The following is a 19,763-nucleotide window of genomic DNA, read 5'->3' on the forward strand; positions in this document are numbered from 1 at the left end:
GGATGTATGTAAAGAAAGGGTTTGATGTACTTTAAATTGTGGTGCTATACATATCTCATAACTTATACTTTAAAAAATAATGCTAAAAGAATCAACAAATTTTTAAAAAATAGTGTTAAAATTTAAAAAATAACAATCTAAATAAAATAATTTAAAATTTAAAAAATAACAACCTAAGTATAACAACTCAAACAAATAATTTAAAATTTGAGAATAACAACCTAAGCAAATAATAATTTATAATTTATAAATATAAATCTAAAAATTTATAGTGATAACACCTAAGCAAATAAACTTCCAAACTCAACGTATGAGCGCCTCGTCAACATATGAGCTCCTCATTTGTATTACTATAAAGATAAAGATAGTTATTTAGTTTAGTTTAATCTCTTTTATTTATTAGTATGATTTTCAAAATTAATATATCCTTAGACTAATATATTTAGATAAAAACAAGTGTATCTAATCTATATATGAAATATAGCTTAAATTATAAAGTTATTATTTATGTTTATATTCTATATTTATTTTTAAATTTAGATTTTATTATAATTTTGTATATTTAATTATGACCAGTTTAACGAATTTAACAATAACTTATGATTGAACCAATAACTTATCAATTGAACCAATGATTTAGTGATTCAATAATATGATGGATTCGATTGCCAATAATTTTAACTGTGAATCTTAATTATAAAAAATATATATTAATTAAAATATAATATATATCAACAGTTAAAATTACTAGAATACCGGTGTTACAAGTAATTTGAAAACTTTCCAATGTTATTACTAGAATACCGGTGTTCCAAGTAATTTGAAAACTTTCCAATGTTATATTACATGATACTGTATCAAAATCACTACTTACTGCCAAGGGATAAAAAAACAAAAACAAAAAGTTTTTCACATGCATACCGGAGTTTAAGCTGAATAGAATAATTGACTTTGGTTGAATAATATTAATTGCAAAACTCTATCGGGCCTTGTATCAGCTTCAATAATTTACATAAAATTCATTTACATCAAATTCTTCAATGGTAACAAAATGACATTGACAGCGGATCCACTAAGTACCAACATAACTACTTAAATAAAGGAATTATTCTTTTGCTGCATTGAATGATTGCATAACATATTACAAAAAGAAATTATGGTTTGAAGGAGGATTTACAATAACCAGGTAATCTACAATGAAATTCAGACTCAATTATACAACAGTGCTCTTGAAATATTATATGTACTCACATCTTCGTAGAATTTTTTATGTAAAACTGAAACCAAATTTCAGATCAGATTGTGCAAGTGGAAGAACCACTCAAGTTTTATGAGAGCCTGCCTCTTATGATCACTCGTTCACTCTACAAGTAGGAACAGTTGCTAGATTTATTGCAAAATAATCCCCTAGGGGGGAAAAACAAATTAACACCTCATCTGATCAAGAAGAAATTATCAACTTGTGCAAAGGCCAAAATTGATCATGAAACCTGTTGTACAAAATAGTATGCATTACAGTTAGTCTAATATGTTAGACTATTGATAGTTAACATAGCATAATCATCATAAAGCTAAAAAGAATGGTATTTAGAATAGAAATTTCTATAGTTTCACTAAATTTCAATTAATTTTCTACAGTTTAAAAGTTAACTTCGTAATCAAGTTCTTAAATAAAAATTTTCAATTAGATACTTGTAGCTTAAACATTTCTAATTAAGTCCCTGTATTGTACAAATGTTAATACAAGGACTAAGATTATAAAAGTTTGAACTAGAGACCTAATTTGAAAATTTCTATACAAAAGAATTTGATTACAAACGTTAAAAATAATATAGACCTAACTAAAAATTAAATGAAATTATAGGGACCATTGGAGTAACTTAACCAAATGGGGAGATCAATCTTATCTTACAGTGCAAGGTATTAAAATCAGTGTCGCAAACTTATGAACTGAATGATCAAATGGCAAAGTTTGATACCGCTCTAGCTGCAGGCACTGGCAAAGTTCATTGCAATTAATTTTGAAAATTCCGAATGGCCTTCAAGGATTTGCATATGGCCTTCAAGGATGTTCACCATTTTCTAATTTAGAAAACTCAGAGTCATCCTCATCTTCCCAATCAATGTCTTGCTCCTCATCAGAATCATCATCTTCATGTTCATTGTCATCATAATCATCCAAACCATCAAAATTTTCATCTTCGCTCTGCAAATAACATAAAGTGGATAAATTAATTTTGGAATGAAAATCTATTCTTTTCAAAATTAAAAGGAAAAAAGAATCCCATCAGTGTTTGACCTCCTACACTCTTTCAATGATAGGTAAATTACTGTGATAAACAGTCTCATATTGCATTATACTATATAACTGTGTTTACATTAGATCCAAAACTTATCACCCAAGTTGTTGTCTAGGAGAATCAGAATTGTATGATCAAGAAAATTATGAAAGCCATGGCTATATGCAGAAGTTGTATTGATTTGGCAAAGAACAATTCCATTGCATTCCCAAAGTAAGGCAGATAAGAAACCATTAAAAGAAGTGGGGTATCTTACTTGGCTGAATTCCGAGCTATTGTCTATTTGGTTATGGTCCTCTATGTTTGGCATATCTTCATCTTCCAGATCTTGAGGCATTCCCTGTGGAAATTATTTAAATTATAGGTTGATGAAACTTGATAATAGAGACCATAGAGAAACAAAAATGCCAACATAAAAACACAGAGCAAAATTAAATTATGACAGATCAAATACTTACAAGTTCTGTTTTCATTTGTTCTATGGTTTTCTCCAACTCAGTAATATGCTGACTAAGAGCCTGTACAGTTCATACAAGATTGAATATAATATTACAGATTTAAAAAGGGAAAAAGAAAAGAAAAAAGATGAACAGATTAGCAATACAACAAAGGGGTACCTCATGCCGTTGCATAGCCACCGATCTCTTCAATGCTTTTTGCTTTGTCAGTAAGTTTTTAGGCCTCAGAATGATGGGCCTCTTATAATTCTTTCCACGATAGTAAATAAGAGCAAATCCTTTGGGAACTCTCTCTATTGCCACTAGGATTCCACCACTTTCAAATTCCAGTAACCTTGCTGTATCTTCAACAAAAGCAAGGGTCTTCTGTTTTGATATCAATTTTACAAGCTCCCGATGTTTCCAATGCAAATGCATGTTCTCAACGACACCATCAAAAACACCACGAATACCTGCAGTTAGACACAAACTGATGTCAGTTTTGTATCATTGGAATGGAACAGCTTTCGGTCAGATGAAAATCAACCCACCAAGTGGTAAATATGCCTTCATTCTTAAACCAATTCGACGGAACACAACACGTTCTTCATCTGTGATTGTCTCCTGGTCATAATCAGGACCAGCTGGAACCATAGATGCTTCTATTTTTGCTAACAGCCTTTCTGCCCTAAGTTTTTTTGCCTCAGCCTGTTCATGCATTAAGTGTTAAATACAAACAAGGGAAGTTAACAATTGTCAAGATTTGCAGAGGCCAATCAAAACAACATGAAAATCCCATTCAACCCAGAATCCGGCAACATATGTTGCATTGCATTCATCTTAGCATACAATTTTAAAGTTACAGCCAGCTGATCTAGGCATCATAATTTGAGTAAATTTACAATCTAAACTAAACTTTACAAAACTGTCAGCAGACAAACTAAGAAAGTAAAATTTAATGGGATAAAGTTAACAAGATAAGGATATATATTTTGAACAATGAAGAAATAAAAAGACAGGACCCAACTCCTATGCCAAACATATACCCACATGCACAATAAATCATGTCAAGCATATAAACAATTGATTATTTAAAAAAAATTAAAAAAAAGAACCACTTACGGTAGCTAATTTATGTTCGATATGTCTGACTAGCCTGACTTGCTTGGATTTGGCAGCTTCCTCCATCATCCTCTCCCGTTCTTCAGTAGATATATCCCTTCCCCAGCGTGCCTGAGCTTCATAGAACTCTGCTAAAGATCCTGCTCGTGGTGTTGCTGATTCATCTTTCCCTGATGGAGTAGCATCAAGAACACCAGACCGGAACTTGTCTTCAACATCTTGTACCTGTTTGGTCAATTCCTGTCTTTCAGCTAGGACTGTAGCTACAGCTGTCGGGACAAAGTCCTTCCCACGATATATAACAATGTAATATTTATTCCGTAGCAGCAAGGTACCTCCGGTCAATGTCTGCACTTTAACAGAGTAACAGTCACTTTTCTGATAATCAGATTAACATATGAGATGGATTTACAATTTTACATATTTCTAGCTTATAACATGTGAGCAATTAAAGAATTATGCTTTAAAAAAAACACAAAAAAACAAAAACAATAAATAAATAAATAAATAAAACAAAAACAAAAACAAAACTAATTTTTCACCACCTTACATGAACAAGCCCATAGAATGAGTATCAATTTCTTCAAAATAGATCCCCCCCACCCCAAAAAAAAAAAAGATAACATTTAAAAAATGAAGATAAAAAAAGAACCACATTCTTATGGATAAAAGGAAAATAATAAAATAATATATTCTTTGAGTATATAATGCCCCTAAAATTATTCTTAGGTATAATTATGTTACTAGTAAAAGTCAATGCCAAAAATGCACTACTTCACTGGAAGATCAATCTGTAAAACAATTATTGATTGGTTTGTTACTCCAATGTACTGAATAAAGCATAGCCAACAGCTTAAAGGGACACTGTTTTTTCGGTTAAAAACTTCAGAGGTCATTTTAACAACCCCCACACCACAGCCTCACCTCCGCACGGTCTTGGTTCCAATTGAACCACCCACAAGCAACTCATGTTACCTACAGCCTGATTGACCTAATTAGAAGAACTATGACTTGACTAACAAACTCTACCAGCTAGGGCTGCCGACTAGATTAGGACAAAAAACTTATGAGCTAAATACCTAATCTACCCCTGATGTATCTTCTCCCTCAAGCCTCCTCTGTCTCACTCCCTTCTCATTCTCTAATATTTCACTTGATGTTATCAACTTTCCAACCTATTGTGAGTGTTTAATTCAATCAAATCTATGTCAGCACTTTGTCCAAAATGTGAGGCATCAGGTTATTGTGAGTGTTCTGGATTAAACACAAGCATAATTATAGAAGCAAATAACTGCAAATGGGAAACCACAAATAACAGACCTTTATCTCCTCAGCCATCAGTTCATTGTTTGTGTTCTGGATACCACGTTTTACAGCAATCTTTGCAATTAAACTTTTCTCCCAAAGCTTAAGAATAGCACAAGCTAGGCCTTGGTGACGTCTATTTCTCCCTTCATAATTGCCAGGAAATAATCCATATAAGTAAAAGGAAAATAAACTCAACAAAATATTACAACAGACAAATTTTACCTAAGGCAAAATGACAAGGAAGTGTCTTGGCAAGTTTCCTTAAATTGGTCATTTCCGCATTTGTTAGTCGAGAACGCATTCCAGTAGGAAGAAGCCTAAAGGGTGTTTTGTAACCTGGAACTGTAGGGGGAAGTGAATCAGCATCAACAGGAAGTATTCCTGTACCCCACCATTCAATGAAACGAGGACCTAAACTATCAAGCAGGGCATTGTACTCCGCTTCCTCCTCTGTCATGTTTTCAGGCTGTACTCGATTCCACACAATAGGCTCACTCTTCTCCGATGATGAGGCTGCATCACTGTCTTTTGTTCTCGAGGAGACATCCGGTACAAAAAAAGCATCACCTTCTTTTGCATTGTGTTGAACCCCAGATGAAGGCCCTTGGTAATTAGCACCACGATAAACCATCATAACACTACCTGCCCTCCATGTGACCAACCCTCCTGTTCGGCGCTGCACACTGCAACAAGTCAGTTGATATGCTCCTCAACGCATTAGAACAAACATCAAAGGTAAATCTCTAATGGCTATGCTTGAACAAGGATACAAGTATATATATATATATATATATATATATATATATATATATATATATATATATATATATATATATATATCAGTGATATATCGACCAAACAAGTAAATCAAATGCAAATTTTAATTTTAGAAGCGGCTCATGAAACCCACCAAAACATGAATAACACTGAAGTAAATTATTCATGCCCTATCACATGTCAACTTCTACAACTACAATATAAAAAAAGCTGCCATTTCTAGCATGTCTGGATTTGATATTGCATTTTCCAAAGCATGGTTTAGAAGGTGTGCATCATGTTGAATTATATTTCAACATGATCTTTAGTCCTAATCTATGATTCGCACGCACGCAAAAAAGAGTTTATTCTTAGATAAGCAAAGATCTATCCCCCTAAGCATCCTACGAAATACCAAATGCGAGAAGAGTTGAAAAGTTTTTTAAGATTTCAATACATAGAAAACCTTTACTATTAAATTGTTTAGAACATTTTTGGGATGCTAGATCATTACTCTTCTCAGAGAGATCAATTCATTTGCAAACTATAAAACCAACACATCATTCCAATTGACGCTATCAGGTCACGATGATCAATCGGCACCGAGGTCTCAACCGAAACAAAGAAATTCAAAAGCAAAAGCAGAGGCAATGAACCAAACCTCAACAATCTCATGAGCAGTTCTCATGTCCCTTGCAAGGTCCTCATGAAATTTGAGCCTCACAAGCTCCTCCTTCCTCCACCTCTCGTGAATCTTCTCCATAACCTCCTTGGTGAGCCCAGCTTTAGGGACATTAACCCTCTCCCTAGTACGCATTCCTTCCCTCCTTAACCTCCTCAAAACCTCGTCCTCAAGCGTCAGCTCCGCCAAAGTTGGAGCCTTTACCCTCCTCTTATCCCTCATCCCTTTCTCCCCTCCCTCTTTAGCAGCACCCATCTCTCTCTCTTCCACTTCTCTCTGCCATGGCAAAAAGACCATCTCATCATCACCAACACCATCATCTTCACGTACAATAACATCAGGCCTAATCCATTCCCTTCTCAGAAGCTCACCAAGCCTCTCTTCTCCGGTCACCGGAAAATCATCACCAACACCACCAATTGAGACCTCTTCTTTTCCTTCTTCTTCTTCTTCTTCTTCGTCATCATCATCTGAAGCCAATCCTAGGTTCCTCAACCGAAGAACGATCCTCTCAACCGCGTTTTGCCCCTTATCACCGTCAAAGTAACGATTTTCCGTTGTATCATGAAGTGGGTCGTTGGTGTGAGATTCGGTGACCCTTTTGGAGGAATTATTGGGGGGAGGGGTTTTTGCGAGCCATGGGGCAGAAGGGTTGCTGGTGCTGGTGCTGGTGTTGGTGTTAGGTTTTGTTGTGGAAGAAGAACGGTTATTCTGTTTTGTATGTTGTTGTGAGGTTCTAAGAGAAGAGAAGGGTGTGAGTGTAAGAGTGCGGAATGGGGGTTTAGAGCGAAAGAAGAAGAGCGTTGAGGAGGAAGATGAAGAATGAGGAGAAGTGAGTGAGAGTGATGAAGGTGAACAAGTTTTGAGGTGCAATTCAGAGAGGTTAGTAGTTGCCGTCGTGGTGGCTGCGAACGCCATTTGTTTTGTATTGGTAGTTCTTAATAGAGTCGCATTGTTCGTTTCGTTTTCTTCGGAAGAGAAAAGTTGCAGACTTTCGAGGTGTGTAACTAAGAAGAAGAAGAAGAAATGATGATGATGATGATGATGCAATGCAAGTGGCAGCAACAAAAGGCGATAAGGTTTTTCACTTTTTTGGGTGTGAAAATTAACTTACTTAAAAAAATATCTACAAAATTATTTAAAAAATTACTATGTAAATAAAAACAATCATATTAAATACTAAAATTAACCATCTATAAAATATATATAAAAATATAAAATACACGCTAAAATAGTTTAATTATATATATTTAATTATTTATATATAAATATATATATATATATATTAATTAATTTTAGTATAAAAATAAAATCTATAAAATATATATAAAAATATAAAATACACGCTAAAATAGTTTAATTATATATATTTAATTATTTATATATAAATATATATATTAATTAATTTTAGTATAAAAATAAAATTTTTAAAATAAAAATCGATCATTAAATTAATTATATATTTATATCTAAATATATATTATTTAATTTATTTTTAATATATATTTTATATTTTAATAAATATTTTATATTAATAATTAATTTAATGATTAATTTTTTATTGAATTATTAATTATAATTTATGATTTGATTTGTCATTTTAAGCTTACAAATTAATATTATTTTTATTACTAATAAATTAAATGGGATTAATCTATTTATTATTTCACTCTTTGTTTATGTAAAATTTTCTAAAATCGTTTCAGAAAAAAGACATAGGTTGCCCAGAGGTACAAGTTTGAGGTTTGTGTTTTCACCTTTTCTCAACTCAAAACTAAAAACAGGAAACATTAGTACCTGAAACAAACAAATATGATCACACAACCTCATTCATCACACAAAAGTTCTTCATCGTCTTATGGTGATTCTTTTGCTCTCAACTTACAACTTCATTCAAACACTAACAATTTCTATATTCTGGATGGATGTTCTTTTCTGTTTAAACTTTCGAACTTGGTTAATTTGTTACCCATTGTCTGCAATTATCTTTTAACGAAATCACTTTGTTGACTACAGAAAAAATTCTTCCCAATGAATGTACTTTATCATTTTTAAAATGAATTTCACCCCAAGGAAATGTTCTCTTGATTGATCCGTTTTTTGGCAGATACATCATGTAGTTTCCATATTTAAAATTTTTTTTAGCCAAAAGAGAACAAGAGAGAGATACAAAAGCATGCTAAATCTAAACAATCAACCATGCCATATTACATTGGAGATTTGACCTCAGAATCATATATCTATCTATTAAATCTGTTGACAATGACAACTAATAGTATCTCTTCAGTTACTGGATATGTTAATGATAAGACATGATATATGCTCAAAAAGTGACAAATTATATATATGCAAAGAAAAATAAACAAGAGTGGAACTATATATATTATATGTCACCAGTTTAAGTTTACATAAACACCACTCATGTCAACTATATAATGGTAACAATTCCACAACTAGTTTGTGATGGAAATAACCAACCTTCACATCCTATAAAATCATGTCTTGTGAAAAGACTACACAACCCTTACATTCCTACAATAGAAACAAAACTAATTTTCTGGTTGTCTAAACCCATGAATCTCTAAGGATATCTACTGGCCTAAACCCTATGAAGAAAAACTATAATAGTCCTTTCTGTATTGAATGCAGCACCTGATTCCCAACATTATGCATACCAATACAAAAATTAATCGAATTAACCATATACAAGCTATAATGTGATACTATAAGATGACTTGCGTGCTAAGAAAATTAGAAAACATGTACAAAATCTTTCCATGATGGTCCTTCTTTTTCCCATAAGCAAAGTTGAGCATGGGAAAGTATATATTAACTTCAATTACAAAGTAGAAGGAAGATAAGGGTCAGCTTCCACTTCCAGAAGATCTTCGACTCATTGAAGGAGAAGAATTAATCATCTCTTGACCTAGCTCCCTTATTTTGCTGAGAAGCATCATTTGCTCAGTTTCCAATTGGACTATGTAACCTTCTTGTGTATCCTCTAAAGTTTCTAGCTCACTCAAAGCTTCTGATAGCCCGTCGAGGTTTCCATCCTCTATTAAAGACCGGAACTTGATCATCATCTGTTTAATCTGCGACGATATTTCAATTTATGCAATGTGTCAACATAAAATGAGGATGATAATAACTTCACACAGCACAACTTATATGTTCATAGTTTTGCCACATCTGTTCAATAATGCTGAAAATTTGGTCATTTTGAAGCTCAATATAGCAGTGCAGAAAGTTTGCAGCAAGCATTTTTACATCAGTAAGAATATTTTATAGCAGTGTATTTGCAAGCTCTAGGTTCTAATTTTATTCCGTTTTGCAAGTTTTGTTAAGGGACTTAACACAGGTTACACCTTAGGCTTACAATGTGATTTCTCTCTTCAATTAATTCTTTTGATGTGCCTCCTATTCTATACTTCCCCATTTCATTTGATAAAACATTTCATTCATAACATTGAATAAAGAACATGTAAGCAGAAATAGTAAGAAAGAAACATTTTGCACAAGAGTGCTTCAGCAAAATTCGAAGCCATTGAGAATTCTGTTGTCTCGTGAATGGTATTTTTGTTGTGAGAATTCACTCATCACCACTTAATCATGATAATTCTCCAATGTAAGTTATGTTTTCCCAAGTCTTTAGCATAGATGTTAGCCATTTCCATACCATTATACATAGTAGAATTGTGTAGTTTTGTTATTTTATGATTTTATAGTTCTTATTTATGTATATTTAGCACAAAAAGAGGAAATTCAACCCTATTGCAACCATGCCAGAGCACAATCAAGTCGGAAGATACAGGATTTCAACATTCGCAACTGTGGGCTCTAACACGGGCTTCCCATGTTGGAGCACAATTGCGACTCTCAACACGTAAATTATCTAATCAACATGTGATTAAGGGTAAAAAAAGGGGTATTTTTAAAATATAAGAGGAATGTCATTAAGAAAATTACAAAAAGATGAGAGTATCAGAGATCCTCCTTACAAAGAAGCAAAAAACAAACAAAAGATCAACCAAGTGCAGCTTTCCAATCTCAACATGTTTGAGAGCTTACACCAAATAGATGATATATGACTAATTTGATCCCATAAAACTTGTCAAGCTGAAGATCTATCATTAGAGGTGCATGAATTCCAATCCAACTAAATACTACAGAGTCTATCATTCAAGGGTTTTTAACCATGCAATTAAGCATCTTTTGGCACAATCTCCAAACCGTTAACACTGAGGAGGCAGCTGGAGAAGGTTCTTGGAAGTTATTGAGTTCCAAATGATCACTAATAGATACAAAAAAGGCACCATGGCTTCAATCTCAATGGAGCTTCTTTCACCTCTCTGCTCCATTTTTGTTATCTTGTTCTCATCATTAATGAGATATACCCTTTAATTAGGCCATTGATATAGCCACTCTTTGATTATTAATCTCATTATGATGTAATTCATGTTTCTTATTCGAATGTGTAATCAACACTTGATTGAATTGACATGAACTTGAGAAAGGAATTCAAACCTTCTTGTCATGCTTGCCACAGGTTGAGTGAAATTAAGAGATAAGCAAAAGTAATTTGTGTGGTTATTTGGTAAGGAATCCACTGATCTTAATCATTCATTTCAGTGTAGTTTATTCTAACAGATTAGGTATTCACATTGAGGTGAAGAGAATTCATGATTTCAAAAGAAACATAGTTAATCTAGGAAACCCAACTATTAATTGTTAAACAAGGAACTGAACAACAGAATAAAGAGTTTAGTGGCATGATTGATTAGTTTTACTCAACAAGAAGTAAGAGCAAAAGCGAAACAATATCCTATTTTGGTATTTTTCTTTGGGGCTATTTAGATATATAAATTTGTTCTATGGCACGAGTTGATGATTTCAGAAAGCAATTACTTAATTTGAGACGATGTCCAACATCCACTCATACTTCAAGTATATATGACAAGAAATCATGGAACATGTTCTATTGCTTATATATTAAAGAGTTTTTCCCTTATTTATTAATTTATATTATTTTACTTTCAAACCAATACTTTACAAATTGAACATACTTCTTCACAAAAACAATTCCTACTACTTGGCATGTTCTATTAATTTAATTTGGATCCTCTAAATTTTGAATTTTCACTTAGAGGGTAAAGTGTGATCTCTCACCATTTATTTCATAGGTGGGACCAAGAGAAAATATGAGAGAGAAACTATTCAAAGGTGAGAGATCACACTTTACCCTCTAAAGTGAAATTCAAAATTTAGAGGATCCAAATCCTAGATTCTTATCCCATTAGTGTTTACAACAAAACATAATTTGTTTTGCTCAATATCCAATACCAAATAAACTTACATGTGAAAAAAAAAATCTTTGGTTTGTCAATAATTTCATGTTTGGATGTATATATGCACCTATTGGCAAATTATATTAGTGAAGCCTGGAATCTAGGAAGGGCAACAAGTGTGTGCAAGTTTTGTGGGGCATTACATTGGTGCGGAGACAACAGAGTATATACTCTAACCATCTATAAATCTACATTATTGTGGAAACATCACAAAAGCCATTCCTTGTAATTATTCAAATTTATAATGGGGCTTTGGCCATAACAGCTATATACATTTTTCTATCTTTATACTACCAAATTTGTAATATTTGAAAGCTTTGGGTCATCATAGTTACATACCTTTTCTTTCCTTTATGTTAGTAAGCTTTTATTTTATTGTAAAAGATAATTTGCTTTCACTAAATTTTCATTTCTCTCTTAATTACTTCTATTATTATATCTATAAAAAATATAACTAATATGCTTTATCTACCCATGCTTCTCCATCTAGTTAACAACTTAGAAGAGAAATTTCTAGATTTGCAAGATCTCACCTGGTTCGGAATTTGGTGTAATTTGCTCAAGGAAGGTTCAGAATCTATACTATTTCTCTTTTGCAACTCCGGAACTTTTCTAGTAATTTGGATGTGAATCTCTCCCCTTTTCACACCTTGGAGGGGTATCCACTTGTCGGCCGTTTCATTTGGAGGCAGCCTTTGATATTCGACGACACATTCACCTATGCTTGATGCGGCCAACAATGCATTGTGGTCCTTCACATAGAGTACAAGGGGACTACCATCATCGAGGAACTCTAAGGTCTGGTTCCACTGAGGGTTAAGAGTTTTGTATATTACCTACACCACAATGAAAATATGAAATTACAAGACAAAAAAAAGTGCAATCTACCCTTGGAAAATAAAGCAATACATAATTGAGGAGCAAGTTACCCCAAAAGGATTAAAGGAAAATGAAAGATAAGAGATATACGGCAAACTGAAAAGTTATAGAAGTTAGTAAGAATCCACCATGCCATGGATACCTTTAATATCTAAGGCTACTAACACTGACCAGTTCTGAAATTAGGTGATGTTACACACAATTCCCCCTTGATTTATCATGCTTACACTACCCTCCTTCGAGTTCGAGGGGAGGTCAATATGTTTATAATGGAGGTTAATGTCACATTTTACAGAATACAAGGGTGTCAAGTGTTATATAACCTAAATTTCAAAAGATTAGTGTATACTTTTTACAAACGAAGGAATGTCATTTTTACTAATATTGCTTAACTGTGGGGCAAGTCAGTGTAATTTGCCTTAATATTTGTATCATGATCCAGATAAAACTGTAATGCCTAAGGAAAATCACTTTCATGAAAAGAAACCAAGGGAAAAGTGTTCCAACCTTCGTCTTTTTCTTTATGTTTCCATATTGCACCCTCACAAATGGATCACTTGTGCCTCGTAGATCAGCGGCAACAAGATCCCTTCCCTCAATTAGAACAAGTTCTATCCAACCATTGGCCGGGCCTGGAGCTGATCCCTGGCCATTTTCAATATAGCAAAGCATGTTAGAATTAAGTGATTAAGAGATAATATATAAATAGAATCTCAGCTGTTTGCATATCTTTTCTTCTGATTTGTATAATTTACTAAAAGCATCACTAATTTTTTTACTGATAAAACACACCCTTGAATTTGATCCTTCTTGGTCGTCGAGCCTGACTGCTTGTATTTGAAGTCTTAATTCTCCAGAACGCACTCTTTCTAGAGGTATCCATACATCCCTGACTGTTCCATCTACCAGCCCTTCCAAATTTACATTTGCACTACCAATGTTTTCGTCTCCGAAAATTTCTTCACTGAAGCCTTTTACTTTTAAGTAGTCACCGCCACTAACCTCATCGAATTCAAACGTCTGGTTCCATACAGGATTCGAACCATGGGCAGTCTTCGTTTTCAGGACAGTCTGGAAGATTAACAACAAAATTATATATGGCGTAATCATTACAACCTCAGTTAATCATGTTAATGAGAGAGAAGTGTCTTGGAGACACACCACCACTCACCTTTCCATACTGAAGTTTGACATATGGATCAAACTTTCCAGATTTATCTTTTGCAGCGAGATCCTTTCCTTCCATAACAGTTATGTTAAGTTTCCTTCCAGTTCTTAACTGAATATTTGATGATCCACTAACTGATGACTGAGAACTCGACCGGAGACTGTTCAAGCTATGCGTACCATCAGAATATTGCCACTCTTTTACTACAATGCTGACCTTCAACTGAAAATTGAAGAAAGGAGGTAAATGAATATGCCATTCAATAATATTTTATTTTCTTTCAAAAAGCTACATCAATTATCCATCACAAAATCTGGCCTAAAGAGCATTTTTCTAGGAGGGATTATTAAAAATCAGTCGAAAATAGAAAAATAATCATTTTGTATATTAAAAGGTTATAGAATTCATTAAGACCAATTAGAATTAATACAATAAACTAAGCCCAGACCACAAACAGATGAGGCTAGAAGCATTGCACAACAAAGGCTATCACTATGAAACTCCATAATCAATTTTAAATGATTAATATCGATATAATGTTATTTACAAAGAAATGTTATCAACATTGAAAATATGTCCAGTTCGTGTACAAATTTCACATGAGAAAATTGTTTCCCGCATGGCCATAATGCAACCAAAGTGTCTAAATCATAAAGCAGGAGGAACTAATTATAGAATGGTCATAAACACTGTACCTCCCCGGGGTTAGCCCCCTCAAATGGGACCATCATTTCAACTTCATCTCCACAAAATTGTGCTTGCTTTGCTATGACCCCAGAATCGGGTCCTATTGCCCAGAATATCGTTGAATCATCTTCAACATGCCTCATCTGCTCAAAGACTTACCATAGTAAGGATTGTATAAAAGTTGAAGTAGTTTCCAAAACATAATAAAGACTAAAGAAACGTAACTACTATTTGACCTGACATGGTAATTATCTTGGTACCTTGATTTCACAACTTGCTAGGTAGTCACACTTGATATTGTTGGGATGAGACTCATAAAGATTGAAACGAAGGTTTCCAGTGTTATCATGTAAAACCATATTAAATGGTGCATCCCATCGAGGGGTTGATCCAAGTCTGACATCTGTTCTCCTGATTAAGTCCCCAACTTCTACCTCGACAAATGTTTGTAGGTCCTTGTCATCAAAACTGTCCACCGAGAAACTATTGGTTGTACCATTTTGAGGCCTCCTAGATCCCCCCTTGAAGCAACTCCTTGAAAGTTTACTAGCCGAAATCACTCTAATATATATAATGCCACCAACAGCCTTCTTCCTCAAATCAACAGCAGGCAAAGTAAAACAGCGGCGCCGAGGTTCCACCATGGTCTTAACCAAGGTGTCAGTAAAAAGCTTTTCCTACAAAAATTTAAATTCAAAATAAGCATGATTACAAGAAAGGCATCAAGCTGATATCCATTTACATAGAATCAGCTTCATAATCCACAATGCATTACAATTTCTAGGAGTTGCATCAAAACCAAAGTTCATAGTCTTTCTACTACAGCACCGCAAATAGAAGTCTTTTATGGAAAACAGCACAACTTGAATTTTATTATTTTTCTTACAACAATTATATTAAATCAAACGTAGTAGAAACACACCAGCCAAGAAGAAACACCGGGCCATTCAGTGGCAGGAAGTGACTGGCTTCCACCGCTTCCAAAGGCGATTCCTATTCTCACCTCAGGAGTTGATACAAATGAATACAAAAGTGCTTTTCCATCCAGGATTGGTGTAAATAGAAGCTGCAAAATGAATATGAATCTTAATAACAAAAAGATAAAGCACCAAACCATGTTTTTAATTAATGCATCAAAATCAGTTCATAGCCCTAGAAGTAAAGATAACATATCCAAATGTTTTCTTTTTCTCTAAATTTGCTTCTTCAAAATTCAAAATGCGGACATTGCTTTTACATACATCACCCTTGATATGAAGACTATTAATCACAATCCGAGCAGTTCCGATCAATGGCTTTGCAAGCTTCGCAAGCATCAAAATGCTCATTTCATTTGTGTCCCAATCCAAACCCAGTTGTAGGACTCGCTGTGAAATACAAAGAAAATTCTCATTTCATTTGTGTCTGAATCAAAACCTAATCATGTGAAATATTCTTAATAAAATATCTAAAACTACTATTTTTCAGGTTATAATATTGAAATGTGAAGGAAGTAAAACCTGATCACCGATAGTTGACCATCGCATCCCTTGAAGACCCACACTAGGAGGGCATGAACCCAATGAAAACTCCTGCAGCTCGACTCTTTCCTACAGAATGATTTCCATAGTTCAGCATGCACCTATGAAATTTCCAGCATCTATGATTGAAGGAAAAGAGTGTTTCTTACTATAAGTCTTGGCTTCCGGAGCTTTAAACGTTTCTAGAGACATAAAGATAAAAGCAAGAAAATCAAATTAGAAAATCCGTCACAATTCCCGCGCGGGGGTGGGGTGTTAGTGCATGTCTGAAGAGTGTGTTGCACAGAATGTAGCAATCTTGCACAGTGTAGAATGAACAAGAATTGCCAACAAGAAACTTATCAACTCTTTCAATGTTTTCTTAATCACCATAAGAGCTAAAGGAAAAAACAAAATTAAAAAAACAGAAATCTGTTTGTGTTACAGACTTCCAATCTAAGTTATTGAAAACATAGAGAGTATTCCAAAAAGTAGAAGATAACAATATGTAGAATCTAAACAAACTAGTTTAACCATAATAACTACTATACTTTAATGTTGACAGTAACATAAATGTTGGTAATTAGGAAACGGCACTGAAATTTCACCTCAACTATCGCCGACAACCTTATCGAAAGCTTTGGGTTATAATGGCTGGACCAGATTTCAGTCAAGAGCTTATTCAGCCACTCGCAATGCTCCAACGGAGTGATCGGCTATAAGAACAGGAAGCTGAAGTCAACTTCATAAAGCACTTTGGGAATTTGAAATGATGAAAAGGAGAAGGGAAAGCTACCGATGTGTTCAGTATGATTCGTTGCCATTTCTTATCCAAGTCCTCAACAAGTAGTTTCCGTTGATACCTACCATACTAAAAATGGAACAGCAAAATCTCACATTAACTGCTTATATCATACACTAGGAAAAATATCATTAAGCTCAGGCTCAACCACCATTGATTTTGTCTATTTTCTTCCATTACATTACACATAAGTGTTTCGATGCATAGTTACATGAATTCACCCGTTAAGTGACCAATTCACAATTCACCAGCATACCGAATTTTCCTCAAAATATTTTAAATGTGGCATACTACATACCGGAAACGGATTGCGTTCTATGTAACTATGGTCCAATGTCAACTAATCAAAAAAGGTCAACGGTGACCGTTTATACTAAAAACTTAGGTATCACCATAATCAGAAATATAATTAATCAAAAATTGAATCTGAAATGACCTCAATTTCATGAAATTTGACAACAACAACTAAAGTGATCAGGCAAGATAGTTTGTAGTACTAAAAATTGTGCACAAATATATTAGTAAATGCCACATGGATAAAGTAAGACAAAAAGAGGGGAAACTAAGGACAATGATTGGAACACCACCAAATTGGGGAAGATTTTTGTTGCTTCAAATTCAAATCATGTATTGAATACAAATTTTAAAATGAGAAAATAAAAATAAAAATAAAAAAGTCATCAATCATCAGTGAAGCTACCTGTATAGCTATCCACACAACAAGAAGAATGGGAACCCAGGTGGAGAAAGAGAACATCCATTTCTCAATAGCCCAAGCAACCAAAAGCAAAGGAATGAAGAATGGAATTGATGGCTTCTCCTTCAAGAGATGGTTGAAGAAGAAGTCCACTGCAACTTCTTCTATGTTGAACAAAAGTCCCCTTTTCTTTCTACTCATTGCAACGACCAAATCACTCTCCTCTTAATGCCACAAAAATAAAAAAGGAAACTTTTTTTTCCTTCTTGTTGTTCTTCTTTGTAGTTGTCAAAAAGTGTGATCTTGTTGCTATGCATTACCTACTCATTCATAGTTTTTTACAATAAGAGACCAGAAAACAAGTTGGGGTAAGAGAAAGGGAAATGAGGGACTATAATAATAAGAGTTTCATTCTCTTATTTATTTATTTGTTTACTACCAATCTGAACTAGAAATATTATTTTCTTTCGTTTTGAAATAGTTGATATTTTAATTTTTTTAACACATAAAAAATTAATAAAAGGTAGAAAAATATAAAAAACAAAATAATAATGATTTTAAAATGAAGTGAAAAATAATATATGAAATGAGAAAGGTAGGTTTATTACTTTATATGCAGCATGTGGCCAGCCACATTGAAGGACAACTTGCCTTTCATGCCCATCGATGCCACCCCATTGCTAATCATGACAATAAATCTATACATCCAAATTTCTCACCTGCTTTTTGTTTTTTTGTGTTGAACGTTATTTAAAAAAATTATTTTCATATTTGTATCGATGATCCTAAAAATGTTTTAAACATAAATAAACATAAAAATTATCTAAACCTTGAATGTTCAGTAGTTGTACAAAGATAATAATGTTCCCAAACATTTTAATTCTTTATTATTATTATTATTATTATTATTATTATTATTATTATTAGAGAATTGCAGATTGATTCAACAACCTATATGTCATACCCGAGTTGACCCACAATCTAATTGTGATATGCCATTAGACTTTTCTCTTTTATTTTCTTGGTAGCAAGTCTTATTCCATAATGATAGGCTTGACCATCAAATTAAATTTTAATATTGGCCGGTCTAGACTATATTAATTTATATTTAAATTTGTGTGTTTTTTATTGCTAAAAGAAAACCATAACTGGAAGAATTTTCTTTTCTAGATAAAGTAAATGGCTTAATTATTAAATCCTTAAAGGATAAAAAGTACCGAAAGTAATAGTCAAGTGTTTTTGTCTTGTTCATGTAATAAGATGTGGTTTTCATCTTACAAGCACTCTCAGTTCTCTTCATCAAGTACTTGTAATCGTAAATTATGTAACAAAAGTACTATGAAAAAGTATAAGGTATCAAAATATTATTTATCAATTTATTGTCAATAATTATTAATTATTATATTTTAAATACATAACAAAAGATATATTTAAAAATTATATTTATAAAAATATTTTTATTAGATACAATTATAAAAAAATATTTTTATTAGATACATTCATAAAATTTTAAAAAAATATCTATAAAAAATTGATAAAAATATTATTGGTAACATAACAAGATTGAAGTAGTATTCTGCTTTTAAATGAGTGTTGATTTATAAATTTTTATTTATTAAAATATTATTAGAATGTATTAAAATTATAAAAATTAAGAATGAATTTATAAAATTATTCCTTAAAATTAGTATTTCTAATAATATTTTTATTTATTTATTTTCTCTTATTACTACTTATTCTATAATTGATTTGATCAAAATAGTATTAATAAGGAGTATAACTAAAAAAAAGTAAAAAAAAAAACCAATAATATTACATTGATGGCTAGATAAAAACTTATTTATAAACTAAAATAAAAATTTAAAAACAAATACTTATTTAAGAATAAAAGGGCGTCTTACTCCATAATATTATATCATATTTGAGTTTCGCCCATTTGCTCTATAATAATCTCTCTTCTCTATGAGAAATGAGAACTCAACACTATCACATTTGAATAGAGATCATATATATACTACTACAAACCTAAAATTTTCATACTCATTATGAAAAACAAAATGTACATTATAAATAAATTGTAT

The 19,763-nt window shown here is 32.8% G+C and overlaps 2 protein-coding genes across 4 annotated transcripts; both read right to left on the minus strand.

The window, feature by feature from the left end:
- Positions 1-1,092: 1,092 nt before the first annotated feature.
- LOC112802226 (chloroplastic group IIA intron splicing facilitator CRS1, chloroplastic) lies at positions 1,093-7,675 on the minus strand. Of its 3 annotated transcripts, none has more exons than XR_003202246.3 (10): positions 6,585-7,675; positions 5,390-5,843; positions 5,180-5,310; positions 3,860-4,207; positions 3,289-3,445; positions 2,918-3,210; positions 2,759-2,818; positions 2,557-2,640; positions 1,913-2,206; positions 1,093-1,490 (listed from the first exon to the last, which is right to left on the minus strand). XR_003202246.3 is itself a non-coding variant. In XM_025845335.3 (9 exons), exons 1-9 carry the CDS (start codon positions 7,521-7,523, stop codon positions 2,063-2,065), a joined length of 2,610 nt encoding a protein of 869 aa, XP_025701120.1. In that variant the 5' UTR covers positions 7,524-7,675; the 3' UTR covers positions 1,654-2,062. The 3 variants fall into 3 exon arrangements, 1 of the variants encoding a protein (XP_025701120.1); XR_003202245.3 differs by having other exon boundaries at positions 1,980-2,206; positions 6,585-7,666; XM_025845335.3 differs by lacking the exon at positions 1,093-1,490 and having other exon boundaries at positions 1,654-2,206.
- Positions 7,676-8,964: 1,289 nt separating this feature from the next.
- On the minus strand, positions 8,965-18,263 carry LOC112802228 (uncharacterized). The gene is made up of 14 exons (XM_025845336.3): positions 17,686-18,263; positions 16,980-17,054; positions 16,792-16,899; positions 16,354-16,386; positions 16,184-16,273; positions 15,926-16,051; positions 15,607-15,750; positions 14,945-15,361; positions 14,693-14,827; positions 14,001-14,219; positions 13,622-13,900; positions 13,337-13,474; positions 12,484-12,786; positions 8,965-9,697 (listed from the first exon to the last, which is right to left on the minus strand). The coding sequence occupies exons 1-14, from the start codon at positions 17,881-17,883 to the stop codon at positions 9,470-9,472; spliced, it is 2,493 nt and encodes an 830-aa protein (XP_025701121.1). The 5' UTR covers positions 17,884-18,263; the 3' UTR covers positions 8,965-9,469.
- Positions 18,264-19,763: the final 1,500 nt, after the last annotated feature.

This window comes from Arachis hypogaea, chromosome 5 (assembly GCF_003086295.3).
Source record: "Arachis hypogaea cultivar Tifrunner chromosome 5, arahy.Tifrunner.gnm2.J5K5, whole genome shotgun sequence".
In the NCBI taxonomy this organism is placed as follows: Eukaryota; Viridiplantae; Streptophyta; class Magnoliopsida; order Fabales; family Fabaceae; genus Arachis; species Arachis hypogaea.